General features: G+C 47.2%; 1 protein-coding gene across 1 annotated transcript; it reads left to right on the top strand.

The window, feature by feature from the left end:
• Positions 1-3604: 3604 nt before the first annotated feature.
• On the top strand, positions 3605-6049 carry LOC102383526 (vitelline membrane outer layer protein 1-like). The gene is made up of 3 exons (XM_025198247.1): positions 3605-3721; positions 4447-4592; positions 5758-6049. Exons 1-3 carry the CDS (start codon positions 3605-3607, stop codon positions 6047-6049), a joined length of 555 nt encoding a protein of 184 aa, XP_025054032.1.
• The last annotated feature ends 7431 nt before the right edge of the window (positions 6050-13480 follow it).

Genomic DNA, 13480 nt, shown 5'->3' with positions numbered 1-13480 from the left:
GAAACTTCAAGGAATGGGATCAATTATTGCAGGGGCAGGCAATTATTTCAGGTGGAGGGCCACTTACCCAGTTTTGGCAGACTGTCAAGGGCCACATGTGTAGCCCTGCCCCTTGACAGGTGCCTTCCCCCTTGTCACCATCTTGGGACCAATGTCCCAATGTCTTGGGACCAATGTCTCAGGGCCAGCATCTGTGGGGCCCAGAGCGGGGTGCAGGCTGGAAGGAGTCTGTGGAGCTGGGCTGGGCTGCAGCTCCAGGGAGATGGGGGAGCTGGCCCCTGCTGTCTGGGACCCTGTACCCCTGCCACCATGCTCTGGGCCCCACTGGAGCTGGCCCTGGGACACCGGTGTGGGCCCCATGCTCCTGTTCACTCCCTGCACCTCCAGCCCCGTGGTACAGGTGGGGGGCAGCACGCAGCCCTGACCATGTGCTCACCATCAGGGAATGAGCTGGTTCAGAGCACAGGGAAAAGTGGCCCTTCACCTGCCCCATTGCCGGTGTCTCACGCTGCAGCCCCTCGTAGCCCACCTGGGGCTACCTGGGCCTGCTCAGGACTGTGAGCAGCTGCAGCAGGGAGTGCTGGCCACGGGGCGGGCAAAGGGCTGCTTTTCCCTAGGCTCAGCTTTTCCCTGGGGTCATTTTTGACAGGAATCAAGGACAGATCAATATTAATTTTCTAAATTTTTTAGGGGCCCTGCGAGCCAGCTAGAATGGCCTTGCAGGCCATATTTTGCCCACCCCCGAGTCATTGGCTCCTCTTTTGTTTCTGATATGCGAATCATCACAAGTATTGGTGGGTTTTTCCCCATTCAAATTGGTTTATGGCTACAATGCTTGTGGCTTATTAGATGTGGTCTGCGAGGGGTGGGAGAGCAAGAGCCCACTGCAACGAGTCTCCTGAATCATCTTCAGGACCAGCTGTAGACCATGCAGCAAATAGCACAAGAAAATCTGCAAGGGGCCCAAGAGCGGCAGAAAAGGAACTACAACTGACGGATTGTGAAGAGAGACTTCATTGTAGGGGAAAAGGTACTGGTTTAATTACTGGATAAAACCAGCAAATTGTTGGCCCAGTGGCAAGGGCCATATGAGATATTATAAAAGGTGAGGCCCATCAAGCTGGGCCTTATTACCTCCAAGGAAGGAGATTCCATAGCCTCTCTAGGTAACCTGTTCCAGTGCTTCATCATCATCCTAGTGAGAAAGATTTTACTAATATCCAACCTAAACTTCCCTTGCTGCAACTTGAGATCATTGCTCCTTGTTCTGTCATCTGCCACCACCTGGAACAGTCTAGCTCCGGAACCAGTCTTTCAGTTGTTGAAGGGTTGTTATTCAATCCCCTCTCAGTCTTCTCTTCTGCAGACTAGATAAACCCAGTTCTTCAGCCTGTCCTCAGAAGTCATGTACCCCAGCCCCCTGACCATTTTTGTTGCCCACCACTGGACTTCAGCTTGTCCACATCCTTTCTGTAGTAGGGGGCCTAAAACTGGACACAGTACTCCTGATGTGGCCTCACCAGTGCAGAATAGAGGGGAATAATTACTTTCCTCGATCTTATGGCAACACTCCTACTAATGCAGCCTAGTATGCTGTTAAGACTTCTTGGCAACAAGGGCACACTGCTGACTCATGTCCATCTTGTTGTTCACTGTAACCCCCAGGTGCTTTTCTGCAGAGCTGCTGCTTAGCCAGTTGATCTTAAGACTGTAGCAGTGCATGGGATTCTTCTGTCCTAAGTGCAGGACTTTGAACTTGCCCTTGCTGAACCTCATGAGATTTCTTTTGGCTCAATCCTCCAATTTGTCTAGGTCACTCTGAATCCTAGCCCTAACCTCCAGTGTATCTACTACTCTTCCCAGCTTGGTGTCATCTGTGAACCTGCTGAGGGTGCACTCCATCCCATCTTCCAGATCATTAATGAAACTATTGAAGAAAACTGGCGCCAGGACCAAACCCTGGGGCACTCCACATACCAGCTGCAAACTAGACATTGAGCCATTGATCATTACCCACTGAGCCTGATGATACAGCCAGCTTTTTATGCACCTTACAGTCCATTCATCCAACCCATACTTCCCTAACTTGCTTGCATGAATGTTGTGGGAAACAGTATCAAAAGCTTTGCTAAAGGTTATGTTATGTCCACTGCTTTTCCCACATCCACAGAGCCAGTTATCTAATCATAGAAGGCAATCAAGTTGGTTAGGCATGACTTGCCCTTGGTGAATCCATGCTGACTGTTCCTAATCACCTTCTTCTCCTCCAAGTGCTTAGGGCCAGATTCTTTGAGGATCTGCTCCATGATTTTTCTGGGGACTGAGGTGGGGCTGACTGGTCTGTAGTTCTCTGGATCCTCCTTCTTCCCTCTTACCGATGGCCACTATATTTGCCCTTTTCCAATTGTCTGGGATCTCCCCTAAAGGTGAAAGAGTTTATGCTATTCCTGCCAGGGGTGAAACCTCAAAGGGTTGAGTATTACATAACCAGGCTGGGAAATTTGTGTTTGTCAACCCCAGTAATTCCAGGAACCCATTGATTAAAGTAGGAACAAAAAACATCACCTTGTTCTCATGGCAGCCAGTTCAATCAATTCCAGGTCAGTGCCTCGGTGTAGGTATGTGAAAATAAATGGGTGCTACATCTGTGTTAGTCACCATGCCATTGAGAAAACAGCCCAGTTTTGTTGCTCAGCTCTCTTGCTTCCTGATGTCACTTTTGTCCCTCCAGCCGAGGGTGGCAGTTTGCACTCCCCTTGAAATACCCTGCTGGGATTATTCCAGCATGTCCCATTTTAGTCCAGCACCTGCAGCTCTGCCCTTCCCCAACACAGTAGCAGTTAACTAAGGAGCTGCTAGCTATCAAAAAGCATGGTGCTTATTTGGGACATAAGCACTGCAGGGAAAACGGATGGACATTCAAAGCTTTCCCGGTATCGATCCGCATCCATGTTGGTTATGGCAGGGACAGTATGCAAGTTGTCCAGTCTTTTGTTCCAGAGTGAGTCTCTCTCTCTCTCTAAAGGCACACCTGTCACTGTGTACAGTTGGGAGCCTTTGGTTTGCCTGGCTTCCTTAAGTAAGTGCAAAGAGTTAATGGCAGTTTCTTTAAGTAAGTACAAATGATGGATGTTGAAGGGATGTTTCCAGGGGCTGGGGATTTGCATAACTACGCTGTGGAATTTAATATGGCTATTCATAGGATCTTACAAAGTTCCCTGCTAATGTCCCTATGAACCAATTAGTCTCTAAGGTGCCATCCAGCTTTACCTTCGACATTATTGTTTCAGTCATCTGTGAACATCCCACAGAGGCACTGCCTTTTTGTCACATTTCAATCTATTTGTCTTCCATGCTTCCAAAACATCACCTAGGTCACAGTGCAGTCAGTTCAGGAAGTTCCAGGTCGGTGCCTGTGTGCAATTACCGCAGCTGTACTTGTCATCAGGCCAGTGAGGCAACAAAGCCCAACTTGCTTGGGTATAAATTCTGCTTATGCCCAGAGCTGCTAGTCACTCACTGGGAAGGCAGACCGAGAGCGAACCTTTCACTATGTGGCCCCTTGTCCAACTTGTGCTCTGCTTGCTTCTCTGCTGCTGTCTCCATGGCACAGGCAAGACAATACTCCTCCAGCCTCACTGTGCCCAATGGAGGCAACTGGGGTGATTGGGGAAAAGCAGAATTTTGCTCTACTGGCTATGCCAATGGATTTTCCTTGAAGGTAATTTTTTTCCTGATCCCCTGCTATCTCCTCATTCTGCAGCAGGGACCTCTCTGAATTCTCTGCAGGTTTTAAGGGGATTCATTCTGTCCTCTCTTCTTGATCCTTCCCCAGCCATCAGCAAACAAGGTTTCTGAATATTTGATCTTGAAATTTCAGGCCTATCAGGAAGTGCTGTCAGCACAGCTACATCAGGGAAGGTCTAGTACCTGTTTTTTTCTTTTATTGTTCAACAACATGTTAACACAACTCCTAATAGATACAGTGCTGATGGCAAACAAGTATTACACACATTAAGGGACTGCATGGGAACCTGCTTTGCTCAGTTCATGTAAATCTACTGTTATTTGCCTGTGCTGCTCTGAATTTGCCTGTTGCTGCCACAGTTGAAATGTAATGCTGAGGTGTGTGTGGGTGAGAAATATGGCTAGGGCTGGCTTCTCCCTCTTCCCTGATGGGTTCTAGTCAATAATCTTTGGTTTATTGACTGGATGAGGAGGAGCTGAAAAGCACAAAGGGGAATATTTAGGAAAAGTTGCCTGATCACCTCCTGTTTTCCTAGGGCAATGATGAAAACAGTAATGCACTTCTTGACTCTATAATGTGATGTCTTTTTTTTTTATTAATTCATAGAGTTTAATCATAGGAGGCTGAGAAGGACTGTTGGTCTCAAGGAATTTTCTTGACCCTCCCTGAAACCCTGGGTCCTTTCCCACCTCTTCCAGGTTGAGCCCGCTCAAGGCTCTGGGGTAGAATGGGATGATACAGCTCTGAACGGCATCCTTCTGTACTGTACTGATGGTACAACCATTACATCTTTTTACATCTTTTCCCTCCCTCTCTCTTTCCCCACCCCACAACAAATGCTGCAGTTTGCAAGGGGACACTCCATTGACTGTTCCCCTTTGTTATGGGCCTCTTCAGTCCTCATTAGAAGGAAGAAGGGATAGGGCCAAATACAAGCGGGAGGTCTTTCCTCTCACAGCAGTATAAAGGAAGGGTCCCAGTAGCAAAGGGGGGCAGAAGGGCTCTGATGGAGGAAAAGGCAGGAGCTCTAGCTGGAGTGGAACGAGAATAGACCCAGAGAAACTGAATGTGGAGAATGAGGGAGGTCTAACCAGGCATAAGGAAGGCCAGATCAGTGCTGGGCCTGTTCAGCAAGACTCAGAAACTTCATAAGGAAGGGTATGGCCAGGGAAGAAAAGACTGGAGGACTTGTACCCAGTGAAGAAAAATCCCAGCTAAGAATGTGGAGGGACAGTAAAGTCACAAGTCACCCTGTCAACTAGATGCTCCTTTTCTCCAGTGACTTGCACACTGAGGCAAATCAAGGCATGACTGATGAGATAAAGCAGGGACACCTGGGGTGAAGTGCCAGTTAAGGTGGAGCAAGGAACACAGCTAGTGTAAAACTGGGAACAGGGGAAAGGTGTGTGCTGTTACAGTCCTGTTTATAAATGTCCAGACAAACTGAGTTACAGGAGTGGCTTGCATTTTTACTTTGGCTTCTCTAGGATGGGTAAAGTAGCCATTTCACATTAGAAATTCGTATTTTCTGTAGAGAATGTGGGTGACTGGTGAAATAATACTAATTGCAGTGTCTTTTTAAAATGGCACAAATAAAGGTAAATGTGGAAAAAGGGATTCTTTCCCACACCTTGTAGAAATCTTTGGGTGAAATGCTGGGAAGGGGACTTCAATAGACCAAGATTTCAATCTGGAGGGGTTTCCTTCTATGTGAGGGGTGCTTGGAAGAAAGATATCTTAATTGTATGTTCCATATAAAACTGTTTTCCCAAGGCCTTCAAGTTATCCACCAGCAAACCAGAGAAGACCAGGATCAATATTGCAGGTACCCAGGGAAGAAAAAATAATTAAAAAAACCCTTCACAGACCCTTCCAGGCCTTTCTGCTTATCACTGCTATGTGTCCTGGGAATTCTGGGCCCAGTGCACAGTTGAAGAGATTGACCAGTTCCCCATAGGGTTTAGCTGAGCCTGAACACATCTTAGATAGACTGTTTTCTTTTCCTGCAGGTGGGGTCAATGGAGAGTGATGCTGTGGCATCCCAGCTTGCATCTGACCACCTTCTCACTGAATGTAGAGTCACCGCAAGACCGTGCTGATGACACAGCAGCCAACAACATCAGGTTCAGATTGTCAGATGGGAGAGTGCAAGAGGGCAAAGTAGATTCTGTCTGGGGCACTTTTGGCCCCTGGAGTGATCAGTGCCACTCTGGGGCCATCTGCGGGCTCCAGACCAAGGTGGAACCACCCCAGGATCGGGGGGATGACACGGCACTCAATGATGTGAGGTTCTTCTGCTGAAGCTTGTAAACTGCCTATGGGTAGATCGTGGGCAGATCCGTCAGGCATGTTTGGTCATGCTAGCAGAGCTGACCACTTTACTTTTTCTGCTAGCTTTGGCTAAGCACCCACTGTTCAGGGCCCTCACTTCTGCTGCAGCAGAGCTAGTAGATAACACCACAATGCCACCTGGGGCTTGTTGGAAATGCAAAATGAGCAATCAAAATTAAATGAATAAACTATCGCTTAGGTCTTGGCTGTCTTCTTTCTAGGCTTCATCTTCTGGTCATCTCTTATCTTTCAGAGGTTCTGTAAAGCCTGCAGGCCTGTGCAAACAAACATGCTAGCAGATGAGGAGCCATACTCTCACCCCCTCCCAGTGGCTGCTCCACCCCTGGTAATCCTAGGCTCCAGGCAGCTTGCTCACTGCCTGTACAGCCCCCTTCAGGCTGCTTTCAGCATCTTTTATTCTCTCCCTCTGCTGGTCCACATGGTAGGCTCTTCCTTATTCACCCTACCCGTGTCCGCTCCCTTGCTGAGAGACTCACCCAGACCTGGTTTCTCAACCTTCAGAGAGTCCCTCCAGGTCTGGGAAGGGTGTGAAGAGGTACTCCTATGGTGTGGGCTGTTCTGGCTCCCCCACACCCATTATAACAGGGCCCAGCCCTGTTATACAGCTAAACACCCCCTCCCCCTGTCCCTATCCCCACCCTCCCAACACATGAACCAACACCAGTCTATGAAACACCATTACATTTTGGCTCTGCTCTTGATGAAAGAGGTGTCCATACCTTAGTGCACAAAATCTGGCTCAAGGACAGGTATCATCCTTGCATCTGCAGGGGAAAGGGGATTAGGAAAAGGAGGAATAATGGGATAAGAAGGAGAGCCCCTACAGGTGAGAGACTGACAAGGATGAGGTGATAGGGAGGACAGCTTGCCTTTCTAGGGCCAAAGGGGAGGAGGGCGTCTGTCCAAATAACATTGTGGTACTTAAATGACTTGTCAAGCAGCTGAGAAAGCAGTTGACTCTGTCTATACTGGCTTATGAAGGGGGACTTGCCCCTCTCCCAACAACTCCCAATGAACTAGAGTTGATATTGTCCTGCAGTGTGTCTCCTATTGACTCAAGACAAAGGGAAAGGGTCTGAAGCTAGTTCAATGAGGGGCTCTTCAGTGGGGCTATATGAAGTAGCTCTTTGGTAAGGAGGCTGCTACTGGCTTAGACCCATGCTAGGCAACTATTGATCAAGACCATCTCCAGGCAGCCTCTACCGTCTTAACTGTGGCTTCTGGGTCAAAGGGCTGCTCATGTAGGTCCTTTAGGTTTTAACAAGGGAGAAGTGATTCTTGGATATGGCCAACTCTAAAGAGGTCTCAGTGCCTGGCAAAGGAGGAGGTGATTCTGAGCCTTTCAGTGGTTTTGTCAGAGAGGGCCATGGCAAAGCATGTAGAATATTTGAGATGTAGGTGTTGTTACCTATATTCTGTGTGATGTCTTTTGTGTAGACCTCACCTGCAGATAGCTGTTGGTGCACATGCTTGAGAGTGAGGGGTAGGTGCCCCATATATGTATGTTCTCATCGGTGTGCATCGTGGGAGGTTTAGGAAATAGTCGTGCCTGTTTTAACTGTGCTGGGTAAAATGTTTACATGCAAATGGTGAGGTGAAACCAGTCTTCGTGTCCATTGGTCCTCCCTTCCTTCTGCTTCCAGATTTCTCCCCTGCCCAGGCCAGTTAGCCCAGGTCTGCACTCCAGATGCAGCTCACAGGAGTCCTCACTGGTCCAGAAATTTGTCTGTAGGATGACTGGCGGCAATGAGGAGCTAGAGCAATTAAAACTACTACCAGTCACCATGCTGACAAATTTGTAGACCATTGGGGAGCCCTCAGGCCAGGTGACATGGCTCTCTGGGCTGAATTCAGGCCACAGGATGCTTCTTGGTCACTCCTGATATAGGTGCAGTCCCCATATGACAGCGGGAACCCTCAGGGACTGGGTTAGAGAGAGCTCCTCTGGATTTTCCCAACAGAGTCTCTTGCTAAAGGATTGGTACCCTTCTCTAAGGGATGACTGTGGCATTCAGGGGAAAGGTCAGGGCTAGTGGCTGCACCAGCCCCATGAGCTACTAAGCTCACTTGGGGTGGAGCTAGTAGAGAACTCTGAGACATTGACTGGGAGGAACTGTTAATGGTTGGGTCAGGCTACTAACTGTAAATATTTGTTCTAAGATTGATTTTTGTCCCCTTCTCTCCCCATTAATGAGCCCTGTTATAATATCTAGTTTTTGTTGGTTCAATTTGGAACGCCCAGATAGCATTTATTTTACCAGATGGCTGAGTGGAGGCTTTAGCCAATATATAAAATTTGAACACACCCCTTACTATTTTCATTCAGTATCTGGTTTACACATGTATTTATACCTGTCTCCTAATGGGAGTGAAAATCCAAATGCACTAGAGGAAAAATGGAAATCAAATGGCTTCTAATGAAAGCAACTTTCCGAAAACCAACTAAAACATATAGTAGCAAGAACACAATCTGGGAAAGAAAGACCCATCAGCCCATCAGGCTGCATAACTCTGTAGTGCCATCTAAGCCTGATTTTCTTTGCTGATATTATTGAAAATCATCATGCTTTGCAGTTCCCTCAGAGAATTCCTTACAAATGGTTTACACATATGGGAAATTATATAAGAATAACAATGATCCAGAACCAAAACTAGTGGAACTACACCAGAGGCATAGCTAGGAACAGAAGTTTGGCTGAATGCAAACTTGTGATGGAAGGATCAAATGAGCCAAAATGGCCAAAAACCTGCTACAGATGTTAAAAAACATAAAAATAGCTTGTGGATCCTAAATCTTAGCTTCCACTGTTGCGGTGCTCAGTTAACAAAGCAAAGCATATCAAAGCAAAACCAAACCAAACCAAACCAAACCAAACCAAAACCTCAACCTCCTCCTTGCTCCCCTTGCAACTCCCCTCCCAGCAAATCAGAAAAACCCAACCGAACAAACCCCATTAATGAGGCTGAGCAACAAGCTCAGCCAGTTGCTAATATAAATAAATGTTTTTCATAGGATTTATTTTCCTGCTTGTAGCCTATGGTGTTTAAAAGCTGAATAGCAGTAGGGAGAATCCCAAAATGAAAATAAGCACAATCCTTCTGCTCCTGATCACATTAGAAGTTATTCTCTTTTAAAGTAACTGCTAACTTGGGACTCTGTTGTGCCCTGAAGGCATTGCCTTGCTCTGGGATCTGGGGACTTAAGCCACTCCAGCAAGAGCTCTGGGGGACTCGAGTCCTCAAGCTGCCACAAGGGAGCATGCCTGCTATACACTCCTATGCCAGAAGGGAGGTTGTTTCCTCTCTGACCTTTTGGAGGTGTTTAGGTCTGCTTTCACTTCCTTGTGCTCAGGAAAGTGCAAGAAAAGTATAAGTAAAGTTTGTCTGTATGTTGTGGTAGTTGTCAGAGTATTATATTAACACTTTCTCCATAGCCTGACCCTTCAGTGCAAAATCTCCTCCAGCCTCTGGAAAAGATCAACTCATATCTTAAAAAAACTGACAAAAAACCCCCCAAAACCCCCACATTAAGTTGCCTGTTGAAATGGGTGGAAAAAAAAGAATATAACGAACATTGCAGATGCTGCAATTAGAGGGAGTATATAAAAACTCAAGAGTTTTTAATTCTGGTTCAGACCATAGATCTATCAAGCCCAGTCAGTTGGATTTGGTGGCAATAGCCAATATCTCATGGTCTCTTCACTTCCAAGATGCTTGCAGTACCAGTTTGATAAAGTAATTTTTATGAATTCATCTGAGGAAAACAAAATAACCCAACCAAATCTCAGCAAATTCACAGAGCTTCAAAGTCTGTTAGCGCTTTCAAGTGCTGCCCTTTGGAGCAATTTTTGTCTTTTTTTTCGATTCCCCATTTTTGACAATGTGGCAGTTTTCCGAGCAGTGTGTGATAAATGGAGAAGTCAGAAATATAGAAGTCAAGCTTAATCAGCTTTTGTAACTCAACACACATTGTTCCAGTCATGGGCAACTGGCACCTCCTGAGTTGAGGGGGCCTTGCCCCCCCCATCAAACGTTCTGCGGCTGTGGGGGGGAGGACCACGGCCAATCCTGTAGACCGGGAGGGGGCATCCCTGCGGCCAATCCTGCTGACCCACAACTGGCAGCAGCATGCCGCTGGCAGTTCCAGGTGCGCAGCTGGCACTTCCGGGTCAGTGGGATCGGTCATGGGATGACTGCTTCTCCTGGCGCACTCCTCATCCAGCACTCTCAGGGGGGGCACCAGTGCTCTCACCTGCCCCCCCTGCCTGGGAATGCTGCTGCCACGGGGTGCACCAGTGCTTTCAGGGGGAGCACCATGGTGCTTTTTCTTGTCCTATTCTTTAAAGAGATCAGGCACCCATGCAAATATGGATTGGCTAATTTGGGTCTTATTTCTTGGAGGAATTTATTAGGGCTGTGCAAAGCTTTGGATCATGATTCAGATTTGGTGATGATTTGGATGATTTGGAGACCAAATCTATGAATCTGAATCAAATTGCTAGAAGCTTTAGACTTTCCAAATCGATTCAGAACTTCTGAATCGATTCAGAAAAGATTTGGAGATTCGGCCATAGGGTATAATGGGGAATCAATGAAATATCTATAACTTTGTTGTCTTTTGGCTGATTCAGATGAAACTTGCAGGAGTGGTAGCCTCTGCTGAGAACATGACATGTGCTGAGTTTCAAAGTGATAAATGTAGGGGTTTCTGGAAACCTGCACCACAAAGCTCTGAAAGCAAAACTCATATCACGTGTATGTGTTAAGCCTCAGTGCAGGGGTGGTAGCTCTTACTAAGGCCACAAACGCTGCCAAGTTTCAAGGAGATAGGTTTGGGGTTTGGTGGAAACTGCACCCCAAATTCTTGAAAGCAAAACTCATGTCATGTGTATGTGTTATGCCACAGTTTGGTCAAAGCTGCAGGGATGGCAGCCCCTGTAGAGGCCAAAAAGCCTGCCAAGGAGATAGGTGCAGGGGTTTTGGGGAAACTGCACCTCAAGCTGCAGACAAGCAAAACTCATGACATGGGTGGTTGTGCAACTGTGTATATGTTGGGTCATGGGGTGGGGGAGGGCAGGGGAGCAGTGAAACTACTGCAGGCCTGGCTGTTATGTTACCAATCAATCATGATTCACTCAGGGACCAGCTCAATGCACAGTAGCTAGCTACTAGATAATGAGTTAATGAGCAAGGATTAACACCTACAAAACCACAGACTAAGGAGAGGAAAGAATCAATACAGAGCCTGGAACTGCTTCTGCTCCAAAACAGAGACAGTCAGTTGCACAAGCACCCATATCATGAGTTTTGCCTGTCAGCAGCTAGGGGTGCAGGGCCTTCTCCTTGACAGCTGGCAGGCTTTGTGGCCTCAGCAGGGGCTAGAAGGCCTGCAGCTTTCATGCTGCTGTGTCTTAACACACACAGTGCCACCCATGTCATGAGTTTTCCTTGTCTGCAGTTTGAGGTACAGTTTCCCCCAAACCCCTGCACCTATCTCCTTGAAACTTGGCAAGCTTTGTGGCCTCAGCAAGAGCTACCAGCTCTGCAGTTTTCACTCCACTGTGGTGTAACACACATATGTGACATGAGTTTTGCTTTCAGAACTTTGGGGTGAAGTTTCCCAGAAACCCCTGTACCTATCAACCTGAAACTTGGCACACATCATACTATTAGTAGAGGCTACCATCCCTGTGAGTTTCAGAACAGACAACAAAGTTACAGATATTTCATTGATTCCCCATTTTACTCTATGGCTGAATCTCCAAATCGGCTCTGAATCTTCCAAAGTGATTTGGCTGAATCGAATCGGAAAAACGATTCAGATCTCCAAATTGAATCTCTGGCATATGAATCGGGCAAATCTGAATCAAATAGTTCCCTATTCTCACAGGCCTAGAATTTATACCTGAGTGGAGACATCAAATAGAGAGAAGCCATAGTTTGCCTCCATTGGTAATTGTAACACCTGTTTCAGAGGTCCACTTTTCTTTGCTGCATCTCTCTTTTACTTCCCATATCTCTCAAGAGCCAAGTACTCTAGGTTTAATCCTGGTCACAGCTGTGTAATATTAATATAGTTTGATAGGACAGAGACTCATCCAGCTCCAAAAATTATGACAAGCAACAAATTCACTCAAAATTAGTAGATTTAGCCTTCCTGTCTAGGTTGCTCATTGAGATCCAGTTTGGGTAGTAGCAGTTAGAAGGTGTTATGATTTGATGGCAGTTTGTTGGTCTCAGTCTATTTTTTCATCAACTCATACCCTGGTCTTCTAGCACTGAGAATTCTTGACCTTTCTGCACTGGTCCAAGCAGGGAGTTGGGCACTACAAGTCCTTCCTTGGTGTGATCACCCTCTTTCCATATCAGCTGGGGATGAGGAGGCCCTCCACAGCCTTCTCCATTGTTATGGCTGATGAGTCCGAGGCCACATAGCATAGCAGAGATTGGGCTGAGGTTGGAGCACCTACAGACTGTATGCTGGTGTTTCTGGTCCAGACAGATGAACAGCAGGTGTTCCAAGCCACCTTCTTAGAGATCTGCCCCCCAGCCTCAAGCAGCAAGCCACCAAGGTGAGGGAACCGTTGGTTATGGAGAAGCACAGGGCTATCATCATCTGGAAGCTTGCAATGCTATCTAGTCACTCAAGGTCCACAACTCCATGGTTTTCAGGTGCTCTGGCCTCCTGGGCATAATGGAGCAGAGAAAGTTTGCCTGTGGGGTTGCGAGCATCGAGCTGGAGGGAGTAACTGTCATTCCACTGCTCACTGGGAACCTGGCATATCTGCCCCATCTCTGGCTCATGAAGCTATACACAGCCCACTTGGTTGTCTCAGCAGCTGTAGCGTAAGTGTGAAGTGTGCTTTTGGGTGTGGGTATGTTGGATACTCTGGAGGTCTGCTTGGATGTTAGTGAGTGTTGTGCCCCACTGTGTCCTCTCTACCTCCATTCTGCAAAATGTTCATGAGACCAAGTGGGAAGCTTTTTAGTAGGCCTGGGCCGTAGAAACAGTGACTCTCTGGCCAGTATGGTGATATGGTGGCTTACATCTCTGGGGACAGACACCACCAGAGCATGCTTGTGAGGAACACCGTGTAAGACCAGTTTCTGAAGCTCCTGGGTGAGTGGCGGAGTGGATGGTGCATAGGGAGAGAAGGTCATCCATGTAATCTGCGTGACACTTTCCCCATACATTTTATTAAACATTGCCAACTGAAAATGAACTCTTGGGTAGTCCTTTAAAAGGACTGCATTCAGGGTGGTTGGAAGTCAGGGAAGCTATGGGCTGGAGAGAGTAAATCATTCGGGGTCATAGTTTCATAGCTTCATAGTAGTTAGGGTCAGGAGGGACCTGAACAGATCATCTAGCCTGACCCCCTG

Source organism: Alligator sinensis, unplaced genomic scaffold, assembly GCF_000455745.1.
Source record: "Alligator sinensis unplaced genomic scaffold, ASM45574v1 scaffold802_1, whole genome shotgun sequence".
Taxonomy (NCBI): domain Eukaryota; kingdom Metazoa; phylum Chordata; order Crocodylia; family Alligatoridae; genus Alligator; species Alligator sinensis.
The sequence above is the reverse complement of the archived record's forward strand: the minus strand, read 5'-3'. Positions and strand labels throughout refer to the sequence as shown.

Bases quoted from the DNA above. Each gene is read 5' to 3' on its own strand.
- LOC102383526 (XM_025198247.1), top strand. From the start codon at position 3,605: ATGGCACAGGCAAGACAATACTCCTCCAGCCTCACTGTGCCCAATGGA. The intron at 3,722-4,446 runs GTAATTTTTTTC...CACCTCTTCCAG, and splicing joins CCAATGGATTTTCCTTGAAG to GTTGAGCCCGCTCAAGGCTC. The intron at 4,593-5,757 runs GTTTGCAAGGGG...CTTTTCCTGCAG, and splicing joins ACCCCACAACAAATGCTGCA to GTGGGGTCAATGGAGAGTGA.